This window comes from Dasypus novemcinctus, chromosome 2 (assembly GCF_030445035.2).
Source record: "Dasypus novemcinctus isolate mDasNov1 chromosome 2, mDasNov1.1.hap2, whole genome shotgun sequence".
Classification (NCBI taxonomy): Eukaryota; Metazoa; Chordata; class Mammalia; order Cingulata; family Dasypodidae; genus Dasypus; species Dasypus novemcinctus.
In genome coordinates, this window is record NC_080674.1 from 82,367,962 (window position 1) to 82,386,100 (window position 18,139).

At 42.9% G+C, this 18,139-nt stretch overlaps 1 protein-coding gene across 3 annotated transcripts in view; it reads right to left on the bottom strand.

The window, feature by feature from the left end:
* Positions 1 to 921: 921 nt before the first annotated feature.
* LOC131273219 (uncharacterized) overlaps positions 922 to 18,139 on the bottom strand; it is a 77,530-nt gene continuing 60,312 nt past the window's right edge. For 2 of the 3 annotated variants that reach the window (XR_009180366.2, XM_058275441.2), the window contains 2 exons: positions 8,679 to 8,745; positions 922 to 1,039 (listed from right to left, as the gene is read on the bottom strand). Coding sequence is in view for 2 of the 3 variants with exons in the window: in XM_058275441.2 (XP_058131424.1) it covers positions 1,035 to 1,039; positions 8,679 to 8,745 (72 nt within the window). In the remaining variant the exon portion in view is untranslated. Of the gene's footprint in view, positions 1,040 to 2,430; positions 2,544 to 8,678; positions 8,746 to 18,139 lie in introns of those variants that run through there. The other variant, XM_058275437.2, reaches the window with a different exon arrangement.

Here is an 18,139-nt window from a genome sequence, read left to right on the forward strand (position 1 = left end):
AGGTTAAGAGGGGCACGTAGGTTTCTAGGTTCGTTCATAAAGCTTCATTCACCCAGAATATAACTAAAATTCTGTACATTGCCATGACTAAGAGAAGAATGCTCTTGTCATACAGATAACTCTTCAGTAGCCAGAAAAGCAACACAATTGAATAGGAAAGAAGCTTTTTAAAAACATGTTAAATGCTAATTGTCACGGAAAAACAAAGTTAACTAGAAGGGGAGGTAGAGGAATACTCTTATGACAATTCTAACAGTGATAAAGGAAGGACAAATGACCCTTGTTTTCTTTACTAGATTTGCTTCTCTTTAAAATGAACAGTTTGCCATATTTTCATAGTTTTCTTCAATAAGCATTATTTTATAAGAAAAGATACAGACTACTAATTTTTTTTCAAACTTCTGATTTTTAAAAGAAGCTTTAAGAAATGGAAAATATCATGGTTTTCTACTTTTTTCCTTGACATAGTTGTGTCAAAGTCACTTTTTATTTAGCCTAGTAGTTGTGACTTTAGTCTCCTTCAGTCCTTTCATTAATTGAACAGATGAGCATTGAGTGTCTACCAAGTGACAGGCACTGCTGAAGGCTGTGGGGATATGCAGCAAACAAGAGAGACAAAATCTGATTGGTTGGTTTAGAGAGTGACGGAAGAAAGTCTGTGGGAGAGATTTGCCTGTGAAAATAGGCAAGGAAGGAAATGGTGAAGGGGGAAAGGAGAAAAAAGATTTTCTGGGGTGTGATGAACTGAGCTGGGAGTGGGAGAGGAAAAATGTGAGAAGTTTTCAGTTCCTTGGTTGCTCAAGTGAATACCATGCAATGGCTTGGCTTAAACAGTGGGAATTTATTAGCTCCCGGTTTCCAAATCAAGACAATGCTTTCCTGAAGAAGGCGTTCTGGAGCTGGCTGGCAGTGCTCCTTGGTCCTGAGCTCCTTTCTTACATGGCAATGCACATGGTGGCCTGGCCGCTCCCTTTCTCTTCAGGTTCTGTTGAATGTCAACTTCTTGCCTCCTGTTGCTCTCTCTCTCCTGAGTTTCATTCTGTTTACAGAGGACACCAGTTACAGGATTAAGACCCATCCTGACTGAAGTGACCTCATCAAAAAGTCCTACGTATGTCTACAGCTGTACCACCCTGAACGTGCCCAATCTCGTCTGATCTCGGAAGCTAAGCAGGGTCGGGCCTGGTTAGTACTTGGATGGGAAGAGTCCTACTTACAATGGGCTCATAACCACAGGACTGGATTAAGTTTAAGACCATGTTTTCCTGGGGTACATACAGCTCCAGAATGCACGTACCCACAGACGGTAAACCCAGCATGCTGGGGAGAAGGAAAAGAACTCGGGTCAGGCAGCCATCCAATCAAACAAATGGATGGCTGCCCACTCGCAAACAGCTTGGCTGTGACCCAAGGTGACAGGAAAGAAAGAGGGCAGGGAGCCAATTTCAGCACAAGTAGCAGGAAAGGGCCATTTTGCAAGAGGGGTGTTAGAAACCTTAGGAAGTAAAGCACTGAATGTTACTTTATTCTTGTTAGAATGTGGTAGTGTGGGATTACAAATTGTCTAGTATATTTGGGAGAACAATGTTGAGATGGCTAAATATCAGGACTCTGGGAGGCAGAGAGTGACTCAGGAAGTTAACAACTCCTGCAGGATGAGTAGGAGCTGAGCTCAGAGCCTAACTTTCTCACTCCTTTCACAGTTTCTTTAAATTGCACATATATCCTCATTTTGCTTTAAGGAGTCTTTGATATTTGTTTTAAACACATTTAAAGAGGTGTATAACTCTATCCAGTTAGATTTATATCCAGTTTCTGCACACCTAGAAAGATGGTCCCATCACACATCATAGGTTCACAGGAGCACAGAGGATAAGAACATAGACTCTGGAGCCAGACTGGGCTTGAATCCTGACTCAAATAACACAGGTATTTCCTAACTCTGCTGTGTGACTTTGGGCAAGTTATTTAGCTTCTCTGGCCCCATATGTACAATAAGTAAAATGATAGTAACTAGCTCATTGGACTGCTTTGGGGATGCATGGGTTGGCATATGTGATATTCTCATAAAAATGTCTTGCCCATATAGTGTTAGCTTAAAAAACAAAACAAAACTTTAAAAAATTCCCTGCTCCATTACTCACATTAACTAAAACAACAACAAATGTCACTGCATGAGTATTCATTTGCCTTCACTGCGTTCTAATTAATGCTTGCCATCATGCAAGTGGTTAGAAGCAGGTTCAGCCCCTCTGGCTCATTCCTCCCCCAGCACTGACTTTCAGAGAACTGTCACCTCTGAACCTGGTTCACTTCTAGTCATAAGCTAGGCCAGAATTTTCTGGGTGTACTTCGTTATTATAACAATGTTAGAAATTGCATAAGTAAGTGATTCCAGCCTTTCTACTAGAAGATGACAAGTTTGTGATGATTTAATCTGTGTGTGACTGTAGCTGAATTTATTTTAAGGGAGGCCGTGGAAAGGAAAAAGACTCAAAACTTTCCTGTTCTTCTTTGGATCCCTTCCTTGTAGCAGAGTTTCTCTGGAATAAAAAAATTGTTCATTAGCCAGGTCTGGCTCCAAGCAAGCCAGTGAAGTAAGTTCATCTTTGGGGCATTTCCCACCTGGCTAGATTATCCCCCAGCCAGATCTCTGTCACTATACACACCCCCCCACACACACACACTCACCTTCATCCTCATTGCTGTCTTAAGGAAAATTTATATTCGGATTTATTTTTAACAGGTGAAATGTTAGAGCTACAGCTTCCTACCTCCAACAAGCTTGCCTAGTTCTTACTCTTCTCCTATTGAAGCCTCTCCTACTTCCTCTCCTGTCTGCATTTAGGCAAAACATGTCACACATCTAATCCAAAGAAAATATTTTTGGTCTTCAATTATGGAAAGCACACCAAATGAGATTTTTTCCCATCAACGTTGGGGAAGGAGGAAAAGGTAGGGAAAAAAAAAAAAAGAGTAACAAAATGGTGGGAAACCAAAGCCAAAAGGGCAGCAGAGAAAGAAAGGGAGTGGGGGTAGAGAAGATAGTTAGCTACTTTTGTGGTCAGTATCATGAGAATCAGGTTGACCTGGATAGAGTCTAAGAAAGGAGGGTCCCTGGGCGGATGTCAGAAGTCAGAGGGAGGGTTACTAAAAAGCCTTAGTCATCAGCGACAGTGAAGTGACAGCCCCCTCAGTCAGGCTGAGGGTGTGGCAGAGACAGGAAGTCCGCTGAGGCCATGGCCCACATCGTTGACATGGCAGGCTTTGGCTTCTTAAGCCAACTGGCCAAAGGTCAGCACCATGGAGAGTCCTAATGAAGGGTTATGGCTGCGACTCTGGAGAGAAACAAAATCAATCCTATGTATTTTAAGGTAATATCATGTTTAATGGTGAAAGACTGAATGTTTTACCCCTAGGAGCAAGAAAAAAGCAAGGAAGTCTGCTCTACTTGATATCATATTTCTGAAATATATTATGCTAAATGAAAGAAGCCAGACTCACAAGGCTACATACCATATGATTCCATTTATATGACATTCTGGAAAAGGCAAGAGTATAGGGACAGAAAACAGATCAGTGGTTGCCAGCGATCAGGAAGAGGGAGGGGACTTACAATAGAAGTGAGTTTTCCTTTGAAAGACTGTAATTGCAGTGAGTAAGGATTTTGAATTTTTGGCTTTATTTTTTTGGTCTGAGAGCACTCTGCACCCAACCTCCCACTCACACTTCATTCAGCTCTAGTGGTGATGGCTGAAAACTGTAATTTTATGTGCTCAAGGTGGCAGAGGTCAGAGTTCAAAGGTGGCAAAGCAGCTGTAAATTTAGGGGAAATCCTGGAATAAAGACAGAAGGAACAAGAACCAAAAACTAAGTGTAAGGTCTGCTCAAATTCTTGCTTGATTGGTAAACTACAAATGCACCAAAGACATTACAGGGGGCCTGGTGAGAAACAGGAAGAGGAGTCTACCCTTGAAAGACAACTGATTTTTTTCACTATGATATATCTGCAAGTTTGATGCTCTTTGACTGAGTACATGCCAAACTTGTGTACAGACCTACTGGCAAGGTGTCTAAGGACAGAGCCTGGAGTTGGAAGGGAAGCTAGAAATTTAGGGGCAAACCACAGAAAAGTAAAAGCCACAAAGGAAAGAGTTATAAAGTCTGAGTATGAATTCTGCCCAAATCCTTAAATATTATGTCAAGTTTTCAACCAAAACTAATAATCATGTAAACAACAGTTGTGTGATCCATACTCAGGGAGAAAAAATGCAATCAAAAGTAACCAACTCCAGATGAGCTTAGATGTGGGATTTAGCAGCTATTATAAAAATGTTCAAATAATTAAAGCAAAATATATCCAAAGAATTAAAGGAATATATAATCTTAGTGAGGTAACAGATAATAAATTACAATAAAGAAGTGGAAAATATTTTAAAAGAACCAAATAGACATTTTAGAACTGAAAAAGACAAAAGGAAAAATTCACTAGAGGGCCTCATCAGTAAAATGGAGATGGTAGAAAAAAAGCATCAGTGAATTCATAGATAGATCAATAGAAATTGTCCAATCCTAAGAGCAGAAAGAAAAATGATTGAAGAAAAATGAATAGGGCCTCTGTGCTCCAAGAGAAAATAACAAAAAGGCTATCATACATGCAATCAGAATCTTAAAGAAGAGTAGGTACAGGAAAGGACAGAAAAAAGATTTCAAGAATAGTGGCTGAGAATTCCCTTAATTGTGAGAAACCTTAAATTACGGATCCAAGAAACTCAACAAAACCTAGGTAGAGTACATGGAAAGAAAATGACACTTAGGCATATCATAGTCAACCTACTGAAAGCCAAAGACTAGGAAAAAACCTCAAAAGCCACGAGAGAAAAATTACACAAATATAAATGGGTGCCTTCTCATTGAAAATGTTGGAGCCAGGAGACACTGGAATGACATATTTGAAATGTTGCAAGATAAAACTATCAATTGGGAATTTTATATCTACCAATACTATCCTTCAAAAATGAAGGTGAGGAGAAGAAGGCAGAGCCCAGTCCAGCAAGATGGTGCCATCCACATGGCTTCACACCTGCTCCTGGCTGCTGGCACTGGCCTGGCCCCCAGACAGTCCTTTAGTACAATCAAAGTTCTACATTCAGGAGCTGCCACAGAGCAGACCCAACCAGCAGCAATTGGACTGACCTTGGGCATCATCATACTGTGGGACTAGCTATCAACCCAAGTAATGAAGATGTTTTAGAGTATAAAAGAAGAAATAGGTTGAAATAAACTTTTGAAATGCTAATATGGTATGCTCCATGTAGTGATTGTAGCAGGTTCTCTAAGTTCAGCAATCTTTTGAGTTGTAAATCTGAGAGAAAAAATTATATGTGCATATATATCGAGTCAGCATTAGTGCATTGTATAATTAAATGAAAAAATAAAAAAATTTGAATTCTTCAAGTAATTCATATTGTAGCAACTTGTACAAAAATATCAGTTGTATGGTTCATTAGAAGTATTTCAATGACACGGTATATTGGGTTAAATGTATAAACTGAAAGATTTAATAAATAAACAGAAAGTCCAATGTAAAAAATGAAGGTGAAGTCAAAAACATTTTCAAATAAACACAATTTAAATAATTCATGAAAGTACAACTGCACTACAAAAAGTTCTAAATTAAGTTCTACAAGCTCGAGAGAAATGACACCAAAAGGCAACTCAAGTCTATAGGAAGGAATGAAGAGTACTGAAAATTGTAAATATCTAGGCTCATATATAAAGACTAATTCTGTAAAATACCAAAACTATTTAAAGCAAAATTATAACAATGTATTGTTGGGTTTATAATGCATATGAATGTAACATATGTGACAAAAATAGCACAAAAATGTGTGGGTAAATGGAACTATATTATTGCCAGATTGCTCTACTTCAATAGAAGTAATTAAATATTAATTCTAAGCAGATTGTGGTAAGTTAAAAATGTCAACAGAAAATTCAAGTGGAATGTCAAAACTTATTGTTTGCCTTAAATGAAAAATGATGGATGGGAAGCGGATGTGGCTCAACTGATAGAACATCCACCTACCACATGGAGGGTCCAGGGTTCAATACCCAGGGCCTCCTGACATATGGTCGGTAAGCTGGCCCACTTGCAGCGCTGCCATGTGCAAGGAGTGCCGTGCCACACAGGGGCGTCCCTCCATAGGGGTGCCCCACATGCAAGCAGTGCGCCATGCAAGGAGAGCTGCCCTGCATGAAAAAAGTGCAGCCTGCCTAGGAGTGGTGCCGCACACATGGAGAGCTGATGCAGCAAGATTACGCAACAGAAAAGAGATGCAGTTTCCCGGTGCTGCCTGACAATGCAAACGGACACAGAAGAACACACAGCAAATGGACACCGAAAGCAGACAATAGGGGGAAAGGGGAGAGAATAAAATAAATTTTAAAAAATAAAAAATAAATAAGAATAAAAATAATGGGAGACTGAAATAGTAAAAAAAAAAAGATTAATGAAAGAAAGCTGGAAAGAAGAGAATAGAAGAACAGAAAAATGTATGAGAAGTAAAAAGGAAATAACTCAATGACAGATCTAAATCCATCCATATGAAAAATTGTATTAAATGAAAATGGAACTAACCCCTCCGATCAAAAGGAAAGATTGTAAGACCAGATAGAGAAAGCAAGAACTTTGCTATAAACAAAACATAAAATTTAAAGACAAAGATACACACAAGATAAAAGTAAAAGAATAAAGATATCAGCATTTGGTTTAAGAATGTGAGGAGCTCCACTGATGGGCTCCCTGCTGAAACTAGTGAAAATTCATTTAAAAACAAACAACCATTTAAAGTCCCTAGAAATGATGATCCTAAGGAAAAGCAACAAATGCGAAAACATATATTAAATATAACCTATGACAATTCAGTAAGAAAGTTGAAGTCTTGTATTTGAATCAAAACTGCTCCTTCCCTTCCCCATCCAAGCTAAGTAAAGTGGAATCTCCATTTTAGACTGCTTCAGCCAGGAACACAGGATTATCTCTTCCTCCATCTCGCAGTTGGAGGCCTTTCTTCCTAGAAGAGCAGGATGTCAGTATTTTCACCCTACCCCTGGGCTACCTGTTGCTGAGGCTAAATCCTGGCTGAGTGCGCTGGAGGCTCCCTTCTTTAGCCTGGCCCCTATTTACAGAAGGCAGGCTGACCTTGGGTGCAGTCCATTGAGAATACTGGGGACTGTGATTGCTGTTCTCCCAACTCATGAGGCAGTGAGTCCATGCCAAGTTGAGAAGACATCAAGCTGCTGCCTTCCCCAAATCCCTGAGTGCTCAGCTTCTACAGTGGGGTGTCGCTCAGAGTTTGCCTTTGTCCCCAAATTGGGTTGCAGAGACCAGCCTCAGAGACTTTGCCTGGGGAGGTGGGGGTGCAGGGAGAAGTGGCCTCAAAACAGTTAGTTCTTAGTCTCTTTTTTCCCAAATTAACAGACTTCATTTGCAACAGAGCATGGAGAATTTCAAACCTAAATACGTTCTCAAGAACAAGGATGTGGTGAAAGGCAATTGGGAGGAGATTCATGGTTTCAATGAAGATTCACCGTAGACTGAAGGCAAGCTAATTTGCAGGCAAGCACCCGGAAATTAGACAGCTGAGAGTAGTCTTCCCCAGGGTCAGAATAAATATCAAGCACTGACTTCAGAAACTATTCCTTGAACAGAACCACAATTTGTTTACATTATATTAGTTTGTAGAGTAATTCATGCTCCAGGACATTGTTGAAAACAACAGAGCACTTGACTGGCAATTAGTGGAGTTTAACAGCTGGGGATAGTCAGGGAAAAAGAGGGCGCTACCAATACCACTGAAATCCTGGAGTGATTGTGGGCATACTCAAAGCTATGCTTCCCTGAAGAGCAACTTCAAAGACTGTGTGTGTATGGATGTGGTGTGGGGAATAGACTTAATTAAAATAATCCAGCCAGTCACAGATAATAAGCAAGCAAATAACAATAACAAGCCTCAGAGGGATGTCAGTATTAGTGGAACACTCTGAGTTCTGGGCTTCAAGGTTCTTGGTTTATGCCACATAGAAGAATTTAAGGATATGCCATAGAGTAGGCAAGGGAGTAAAGAGATTATTAAGAAACAAGAAAAGAGTACACCGTCCTGCACATGGATTGTGGGTGTGCTGTAGAGTAAGTTCTGCACATGGGGCCCCAGGTTAAGCTTTTTTAAGACTTTTACTCCTCCCTCTTCATAATGTCAGAGAGGGGCCCCAGCTGTTTGCTGTTCTGATTGGTTTCCCAACCTGTTAGCTCTCAGGGTGCCAATGGTGAGGCTTTTTGTTTGAAGGCATCCAGGGCTTTCCCTTGACCCTGGAAAGTTCTAAATGATATTTCATGGCCTGGGTCTTGCAGGATCTTTCCAGCTGCCTTCCCCTCAGGAGGTTTCCAGGTGGGTTCTCATGTGGTCTGCCAGGTCTGAGCAGCCTTCCCTCTTTCGCTATCTTAACCTGCCTCAACACCCCTCCTCAGAGAGTTTATACCCTTATTCTTAAGGTCGAGCTGAAGGGTGATGGTCACTCTTCTGTAGCTGCTTCCCGCTGGTTCGGGGGCGGGTAGGCCCTGCACTACCGGGTGTAAAACCCTCTAGCTATTCTATTGAATTTGAGGGAAGACAGACCTGGCACTGTGGTTGAGCTGCATGAAATCCCCACATGACAGATATCTTGTTCTTGAAGGTGTTGATTCTGGAAGAAATAAACTTAGTTAGAATTTAAGATACATGGTTCCAGTAAAAGGATAAGTAGATGGTGGTAGGTAGGCCAGCCATGGCATACTAGACCATGAGAAAAAGACCAGGCTCCTTCAGAGACCACATCCTCCCAAAGTTGATGGGAAACAGCATTTTCCTTGAGTTCTTTTATGCTTTAGGTAAACTCTAGAGAGAGAGTGTGGTAGACCTGCTGGGTTTGGTATAAACTGCCAAGCCCAATTCCCACAGTGGTGGTTATGTCTAAGACAGCTAAAAGCAGCACTGCCCTAGATATAAACTCACAAAGACAACCTAGGCAACCAAAAGACAAGCATATGGCAAGCAAGAAAAGAGCCATTTCTTTATCTTATAGTTACATTCATTAACTACTTAGAAAGTGAATTAACTTTGCCAGGACTTTTAACATGTCCAATATCCTTCTGCATATGATTTAGAACAGAAGAGATATTATATTGATCAGGCATATACAGGCACTATGGTGGCTGTATTAGTCAGCCAAAGGGTTGCTGATGCAAAATACTAGAAATCTGTTGGCTTTTATAAAGGGTATTTATTTGGGATAGAAGCTTACAGTTACCAGGTCCTAAAGAGTCCAACTCAAGGTACCATAAGAGGTGCTTTCTTGCCCAAAGTCATATGCCACATTTGAGCAAGATGGTGGGTGATATCTATGAGGGTTTTGCCTTCTTCTTCCTCTTAAGGTTCCATGGTCCCAGCTTAATCCAATGCCAGCCATAGGCTGGGATAAGTCTCATCTCTCTCTCTCTCAGGACTCATTTCTCTTCAGGCTCAGCTACAGCTGCAGGCTATCAGGTTCATCTCTATTCCTGGGACCATGTCTATGGAGCAGTCTCTCTTCCTGTGTATCTGCTTCTGTGTTCTCCTTCTCCATGTATTTACTTCCCAGAGCTCCAGCATAAAAACTAAAAAAACTCTCTCTTCTGCCATACCATTTTCTCTGTGAGTCCCTGCCCCTTTGGTCCTAATGACATGGCCAAATCAAAACCCTAATCATAATTTAATCAACTAAAAGTGAAACCTCTGAATTTAATACAATCTAATATGCCCAGAGAACAGACCAGTTTACAAACACTATCCAATATCTATTTAATTAATAATCAATACAAAACTGCCACAGCACCCTTCAGTACTGTGGAAAAGGGCCAGACTAGCACCAATGTCCATTGTAAATCTGGCCATATTGAATCATTGCTGGCTGCTGCAGGAGTCTGAAACTGCAACATATTCTCCATCCACTTCAGGAGCATGTTCAGAAATGTAGTAGATACTTTTATTGTTTTAGGGGTCAGTGACAAACCTAGCCAATAACTCAAATGGAGAGGCACCATGCAGGGTGCTGAAGGCCTGGTTTGATTGCACAATACTGAAGTCTATGTCTTTTACTTTTCTATACACTTTTTAAACACTTCCAATGCAATGTATAACATATCAAATGAACTTAAACTATTTTAGTATGTAGTTTTTTACTTCTACACCTTTACCATGATTATATTAATTAACAAGTATTTCACTTTAGCAGTACAGGAAAAACTACTTTGTCCTTTATTTTATGAATACCTAAGATTCCCAATGGAATCAAGGTCTTCTTCCCTTACCACCACTTTACTATGCACACTGAGGTGGCCTCTGGCACGTTTCTCTGTTATAAAGCTACTTTTTGTTATCATTAATCAGTTTAGGTTTCTAATTAATAATGTCTTCTTGGAATTATCCTTTTAAGTACTTCAGATTAGGCAATGTTTTTACAAACTTCCTATAACCAACCATAACCTCATAGACTATTCACTTTTATCTTTAAATAATCTTATTAAATTACAATTGGCAACCTATGAAATGTACCTTTATCTGTTTAAGAGTCTTGTCTTACATTCCTCAATTCTGTTCTGTGAAAACTAGTCATTTCACTTTAGAACAGATTTTTACTTCATTAAACATGAACTTACAACTTTCATCACCTTAAAGATTTAATACAGGGAAGCAGACTTGGCCCAGTGGTTAGGGCGTCCGTCTACCACATGGGAGGTCTGTGGTTCAAACCCTGGGCCTCCTTGACCCATGTGGAGCTGGCCCATGCACAGTACTGATGTGTGCAAGGAGTGCTGTGCCACACAGGAGTGTCCCCTGCATAGGGGAGCCCCATGCACAAGGAGTGCACCCCATAAGGAGAGCTGTCCAGTGTGAAAGAAAGTGCAGCCTGCCCAGGAATGGCGCCACCCACACAGAGAGCTGACACAACAAGATAACACAACAAAAAGAAACACAGATTCCTGTGCCACCACCAACAACAGAAGTGGAGAAAGAAGAAGATGCAGCAAATAGACACAGAGAACAGACAACCGGGGTGGGGAGTGGGGGGAGAGAAATAAATAAATCTTTAAAAAAAAGATTTAATACATAAAATGTTAATTTATTAGTATTCTATAAACCTAGGTGATAAGCCTAATATGCCCTGCTTTCCACTCCAACCTCTCCATTTCTCTCACTCTTCCCCATCTACCCCCAGACATCTGGCAACCTTCACAGAAGTCATGCTGCAAGACAAAGGAACTGCTCTAGAAGGCCATCCCTGCCTACCCTTCCTGATTCTCGTTTTTCGCTGCCTGAAAAAGCCATTTCCCCTCCAAGTCATTTTAAATGCTGCCTGGGCAGAGATTTGACCTGAGCTATAAATAAAGATCCCCACTTTGGATCACTTGAGTTTTGGCTCTTCTTTGGCATTTTTTGGTTAACTTTTTCATTGGTAACCTAGGACTTAGGAGAGTGCCCCGGTGGCCAGGTGGACAGTCGGGGGAGCATGGGCAGTGGCAGCTCACTCGGGCTTACTCCCTGGCTCTGCTGGTAACTGATGCTCTGGTCTTCACTACCCAGGAAGCAGTGGACAGTGGCAGCTTGCCTGGGCTAACTCCTGGAACAGGACTGGAATCAAGGCATGGCACCCCTGGGTTCCAAATCCCAAGAAATGCCAGGGAACAGTCCTGCCTCCCACAAGAAAAGAACTGGCACCTCTCCCCACTCTAGGACTAAAGATTTATAAATCAAAAACCCCTTTTGCAATGCACAGCTCCCCTCCCACTCCTCCTGTTCTCTCCTTCATTCCTCCGCCTCCATTCTCATTTTTTGATGACATATCTCCCCTCCCGGTCTTGCTAACCTCTTTCTAGGTTAAGTCCTGATCCACCTTTATCTCATAGGGGAAATCACCCCTATTTTTATTCATCCAAGTCCACCTGGTCCAGTCAGTCTCTCTATCCCAATTTGTTCGCCCCCAATCCATAAAGGACGTCACTCCATTCAATCTGTCTTAATCGTTCAGTCTGGACTACTTTTTTGCTCCCGTTCATTTGTCTCAATTCATCACGGGCACAGGCCAGTCCATCCCATCTCTGTAACTCCCCCTGGGGTATTTGTTGAAACAATATAAAAATATAAGTTACAAGGATCTAATTTAGTCCACGAAACTTATCTTTTTCTCCAATGTTGCCTGGCCCCAATACAAATTGGACAACAACTCAATCTGGCCGAAAAATGGCACTTTGACTTTAACACCATTCAAGACTTAGATAACTTCATTCACCATAATGGGAAGTGGGGAGAGGTTCCCTATATCCAACCTTTCTTTGCAGTCAGGGCCGACCCTCTCTTTGTTCTACCTACAATGTCCTGGTAGCTCACACCCCACCCAAATCCAAGCCCTTGGCCCTCCTTATCCAATCTCCCACCTTACCCCCCCTCCCCTAATGATTTCAGCAACTTTCATCCTGGGAATAAGATAGCCGCTCCTCACCAACAGCCAGTTTCTCCTTCCCCAGCCCCAGAACACCCTCCCACGCCCACCCCACCTTCCTCCACACCCTCTGAAACCTGCTCTTGGATCTGCTGATGATAACTCACTCCAGACACATCGCAGCCTGTCCTCCCATTGAGAGAATTACTGGTGCCAAAGGTATCATTAGAGCTCATGTTCCCTTTTCCCTCGCACACCTCTCTGAGATGGAGAAAGGCTCCATCCTTTTTCCACTGAGCCCTCCCGTTACATGAAAGAGTTCAAATACCTAATCCAGTCATATGACCTAACTTGGTAGGAAATCCATGTCATTTTAAATTCCACCCCCTTCCAGAAGACAGGGAAAGGGTCTGGCAAGCAGCAAAACATGCAGATAACCTACAATCAACCAACAACATCAAACCCACAGAACAGGCCATCCCCTGAGTATGGACATACCAAGTATCTCACCCAGATTTAGCCAAACAAAACCACTTTCAGACCTGCATCCTAGAGGGCTGCAAAAGGTGTCCTTGAAAGCTATAAAAGAAGTTTTCGAAGACCGTACTGAAAACCCAGCCCAGTTCATGGCTAGGTTTATGGAAATTCTCCTGGTTCATACTGGTTTAACATCTGAAAGCCCAGAAAGACAACTTTGGCTAAATTCTTGTTTTATTTTTCAGTCCTTCCCAGACATCAGTCATAAACTCAAAAAAATTGATGAAGATCTCCTCACTCCCCAACAAGACATAATGGCAGCAGCATTCAAAATATTCTGAAACTGGGCTGAAGCGGAAAGGGAAAAGAAGAGTGCTAGAAACCAGGCAAAATATCAAATGCTAGCTGCTGCTCTCTCTGGCCCCACAGTAAAACCAGACTCCCACTCCCGCCTGCCCCCGAACCTCTCTAGGCTCGCCAACATCCTCCCAAAGCCTCCTGGGTGGCCAAGCTCCTTGGGCTGGCCAACGAGGACTGCTGGGGCCCGAGGCCGTCACTGGCCCCTATTACCATCTGCAGACAAAAGCCTCGGGTAACACCTACTGTCGCAGGTAAGTCCATATTTTTCCTTTTGGACACTGGGGCCACCTACTCCCTCCTCACTGCCTTCGCTAGTCCTACTCGCAAGTGCCATACAGGGCATGGGGGAAGAGAGTTCCTCCTTTACACCCAGGCAACCACACCCCACTTACACGCCTCTTTGAAAACTACACCTTCATTCACTCACTCCTCCTCATCCCGCACTGCCCCATCCCCCTCTGGGCAGGAACGTCCTAACCACCCTCCACATCTCTCCCTCTTCACCCTTCATACACACTGCCACCTGCCAGCCCTCTCCTTCTACTCTACCCCTTACATTCTGCCCCCGAGGAACCAGACCCAAACTTTCAAGTTAACCCCCTAATTTGGGACAGACAACCCCTCATTAGCCCAGCATCATATGCCTGTGCCAATAATGGTCAAAACCTCACCCCCTTTTGTCGCCACACCCCAATACCTCATCTACCCCATCCATTCACACGGCTTGAAACCCATCATTAGGAAGCTCTTATCCCAAAACCTCCTGAAAATAACTCATTCCCCATATAACACACCCATCCTACCTGTTAGGAAATCAAATGGTAGCTACCACCTAGTTCAAGACCTCAGGGCAATAAATGCCCCAACCATTCCTATTCACCCAGGAGTACCCCACCTGTATATACTCCTTTCCCTCATTCCTCCAGATACCGCCCATTTCTCAGTCCTGGACCTCAAGGCCGCTTTCTTTACCATCCCATTACTTCCCAAATCCCAAGAACTTTTTGCATTCACCTGGACTGATCCAGAAACAAACCATTCAGCACAGCTTACCTGGACGGTCCTCCCTCAGGGCTTTAGAGACTGCCCCCACCTCTTTGGCCAAGCCCTAGCCCAAGATCTGCAAAACTTTTCAGCCCAACCTAACACCATCCTTCCTTCTGTCGATGACCTCCTCTTATGTAGTCTGTCACAGAGTGTCACCTGGGAACAAATTTGTTCTATCTTCTACCCTCCCTCCTGCTCCTCCTCCTCCTCGGGAGCCTCCAGCGGTTCCTTACATAGAAAAGACAATCAACCTCACTCCTCTGCTCAAGGTGTGGGACCCCTCCCTCTTCCCCTCCTGGTGAATCTGCTTTCAGCTTTCCCAGGAAGCTCACCTCGCCCTCCCCGCTCCCCCACATCAGCAGCCGGAATCCACTACGTTAGCCCCCCCTCCCTTTTTTGATCATGATGGAGACACACTCACCAGAAGAGCATTAATTAAGAATATTGAGTCCACTCTCCTCTCTTGCTCCCCCACAAAGACTCTTTAAAGGTCCCACCATCACCCACCTCAAGCTGGCATTTCCAGCTCCCCTCTGCCTCCGCCACCCCACTTTTCTGCCCTCTCTCCTGGTAGGGAACCTCCCTCCAACAGCATGCTTATCTACTAGCAGTACCTCAGCTCCTTCCTCAGTTTACCACTACCAACCCAGATCGCAACAGGAACTCCCATACTCCGTCCAGGTTACTAAACCCCCCATATTCCAGGACCCAAACACTACAACCACGCCGTACTTTTGCCAGGGAAGAGACACACAATTACCTGCTCCCTTACTTCCCCCAACCACCGAGAGGCCTAACTCCACCTGTGAATTACTTAGTCTCCCCTCTCTCTGTATATTCTTAGATACCTACCAACTCAGGATCCAAGCTAGGCACCCCCAAGTGAACGATTACAATAACCCCATCCTCCAACCCCTCGGGGCAGGGGCCCTAGGACACACCCTCCACCTCCATGACCAATGAACACCCAGGAGGGGGTCTGGGCGTCCCAGAGTTCCCTCTGCCACTTTTATTCAGTAGAACTCTGGGCTTGCACCCAGTACACACAAAGTACCTTCTGGTTGTGCGGGGGCTCAGCCTGTCTCTGCTTACCAGCTAACTGGACAGGAATCTGCACGTTAATTTGCCTGGCCCCATCCATTTCAATAGCTCCTCCTGACATACCCATTCACATACCACTCAGCTCCAATCAAAAATAAAAAGGGCCGTGCAGCTAGTTCCTCTCCTAGCAGCCCTGGGCATCTTTTCCGGAATAAGTACTGAAACGGCAGGCTTGGGAATCACCTTATACCAAATATCACTCCTCTCCAAAGAACTGGCTGCAAGCTTAAAAGAAATTTCAGGAAATCTGGAACAAATCCAAGGTCAAATAAACTCCCTAGCAGCAGTAGTCCTACAAAATAGACGTGGACTAGACTGACCTAGGGCAGGCCAGGGAGGTATTTGTGCTCTCTTCAGGAACACCGCTGCTTCTTTGCCAATAAATCTGGCCTGGTCGGCACCAGCATAAATAAACTCCGAGAGCTGTAGATCACTGCTGAAACCGACACCCCCTTATACTGGAAACAGTAGCTTCTTCCCCTACTCACCACCCTCTTCTTTCTAAGTCTTCCCCTACTCACCATCCTCCTCCTTCTAAGGCTCGCCTATTTTTTGCCCCTTGCGCCATAAGAATCCTAACTACTTTCATAGAACACACTGCTAAATGAATCTCCACTATTGTAGCCACCCAACTACTGCTACTCGCCCCTCCTCATTCCTCAGACTCTCCCTCCCAAAAGCCTCACCTCACCTCCAGATGACTACGCCCCACTGCAGCCTGGAGCAGATACAGAAGTCTGACTGCTGCCCACTTTCCCCATTTTTATATGTAAAGAAGAGTCTGGCATGATAAGCCTAATAGGGCCTACTTTCTGCTCCAATGCCCCATTCCTATCGCTCCCCCCCCCCACCGCCCCCCCCCCCGGACATCTGTCGACCTTTGCAGAAGCCAGGTTACAAGACAAAGGAACTGCTGGACGAGGTCGTCCCTGCCTTCCCTTCCCAATTCCTTCCCAATTTCCGCCTCTTGCTGCCTGAAAGAGCTCTTCCCCTCCAGTCAGGGGCAGACACCATTTTGAGAGCAGCCTGGGTAGTGGAAATTTGACATGAGCTACAAATAAAGATCTTCACTTTGGATCGCTTGAGTTTTGGCTTTCTGGCGTTTTTGGGTTACCTTTTTCACTAAGAGAATTACATCCAAGCTAAATAAAATTGAAACCATTATCGTTTATGCAAGGAATGTTCTTTTTCCCTCCTTAAAAGGAGGCTGAAAACTTTTTCTTTAATAAAATTCTAAAAGTGTGAATAATTGTAAAAGCCCACTGACTGTCAGGTTCTGGAATATATCAGAATTGTTTAATTTGTTTTTAGAAAAGATCTTTTCCATAGCTTTTAAGGACTTTTCCGTTACTTACTGAAATTTGACATTTGGATTATTAACCATCCTTATTTTAAGGCTGTTAAAAGGTTTTAATTGGGGAATTACAGGGGAAACTGATTTCTTAATTCCCCAGTTTAGAAGATAGTTTTAATCTCCCACGCCTAGCCCCTTCCTCAGAGTTTCTGCAAAGAGAAGGCCTTGGACACTGGGTAGATAAAAGAGCTTAGGAAAATATTTTCCCCTTTCTCAGTAGTTTCTATACTCAGACTTCTACATGACCTTTTTATCCTGCTTAGCCTAATTTGGGCTCCAGGAAAATTCATTCACATATATAAGCACATATTTAATTTTTAACAATTTGAATACATCTATTTCATTCGTTAATTTGACATTACCATCCTGATATAAGAAAATATACACTGCGCAAATAGGCAGACACAAATAGACACAAACACAAAACTCAACTAATATTACTTATAATTTTCATTCTCTTACAAAGTAAATTTAATTATAAAATAGCATTTAAAAGATCTCTCTGAAGGCTATTTCTGATTTATCTGCACTGTGACCATGCAGTTTTGTGCAGAAAATTTCATTCATTAGTTATTGACTTTTAACCAAAATGTTCCCAATGCTTTGAAACACAATATACAACATTTTCCTTTACTTCAGAGCTCTGCTTATTTGCCATTTTGACTTTGAAAGAACTTGGATGAGCATCACCAATTCCAGCATATAATCACTGCAGTCATTGAAGTCTCAAGGAAAATTGTTTTTTCATGACCTGCTGCTTTCAGAATTCTTGACAATCAAGGTAGGAAGTCCCCCAATCCCCAGCCCTCAGAGATAACAGGACTCTGGTGGCCACTGGACTGCAAGAGTGGACATCCAACCCTGAGGGCTGAAGGAGCCCCATCATGCAGCCTCAAAGGTCATAGAGTCTCTCTGGGCTCTTGCCTGGAGTAAATAGATATTTGTCCATCCCTAGATAATCATAAGAGAAAACAGGGTTATTAATACCAGTGAAAAGATGGGAGACAGGGCTGTCTCAAATTTGCCTTTCCCTGAGCCATAAGGGGCAGAAGCTGCCATGCTACAAATGGGAGATAGTTACCGTCACAATGGCGGGCAAGAACAAACCAAGAGTGAGGTCAGTCCTGAAATGACCATAAGCAAAGGCAAACTCAGTTTAGAATTATCATTACTACAGCAAGCATACACAAGGATGAGGTTAAACCTGAAGTAACCATAAACAGAGATAAATTAGTCTAAGATTACCATAAGAATAGTAGGTTTAGGGGAGAAGGTAGTCTCAAA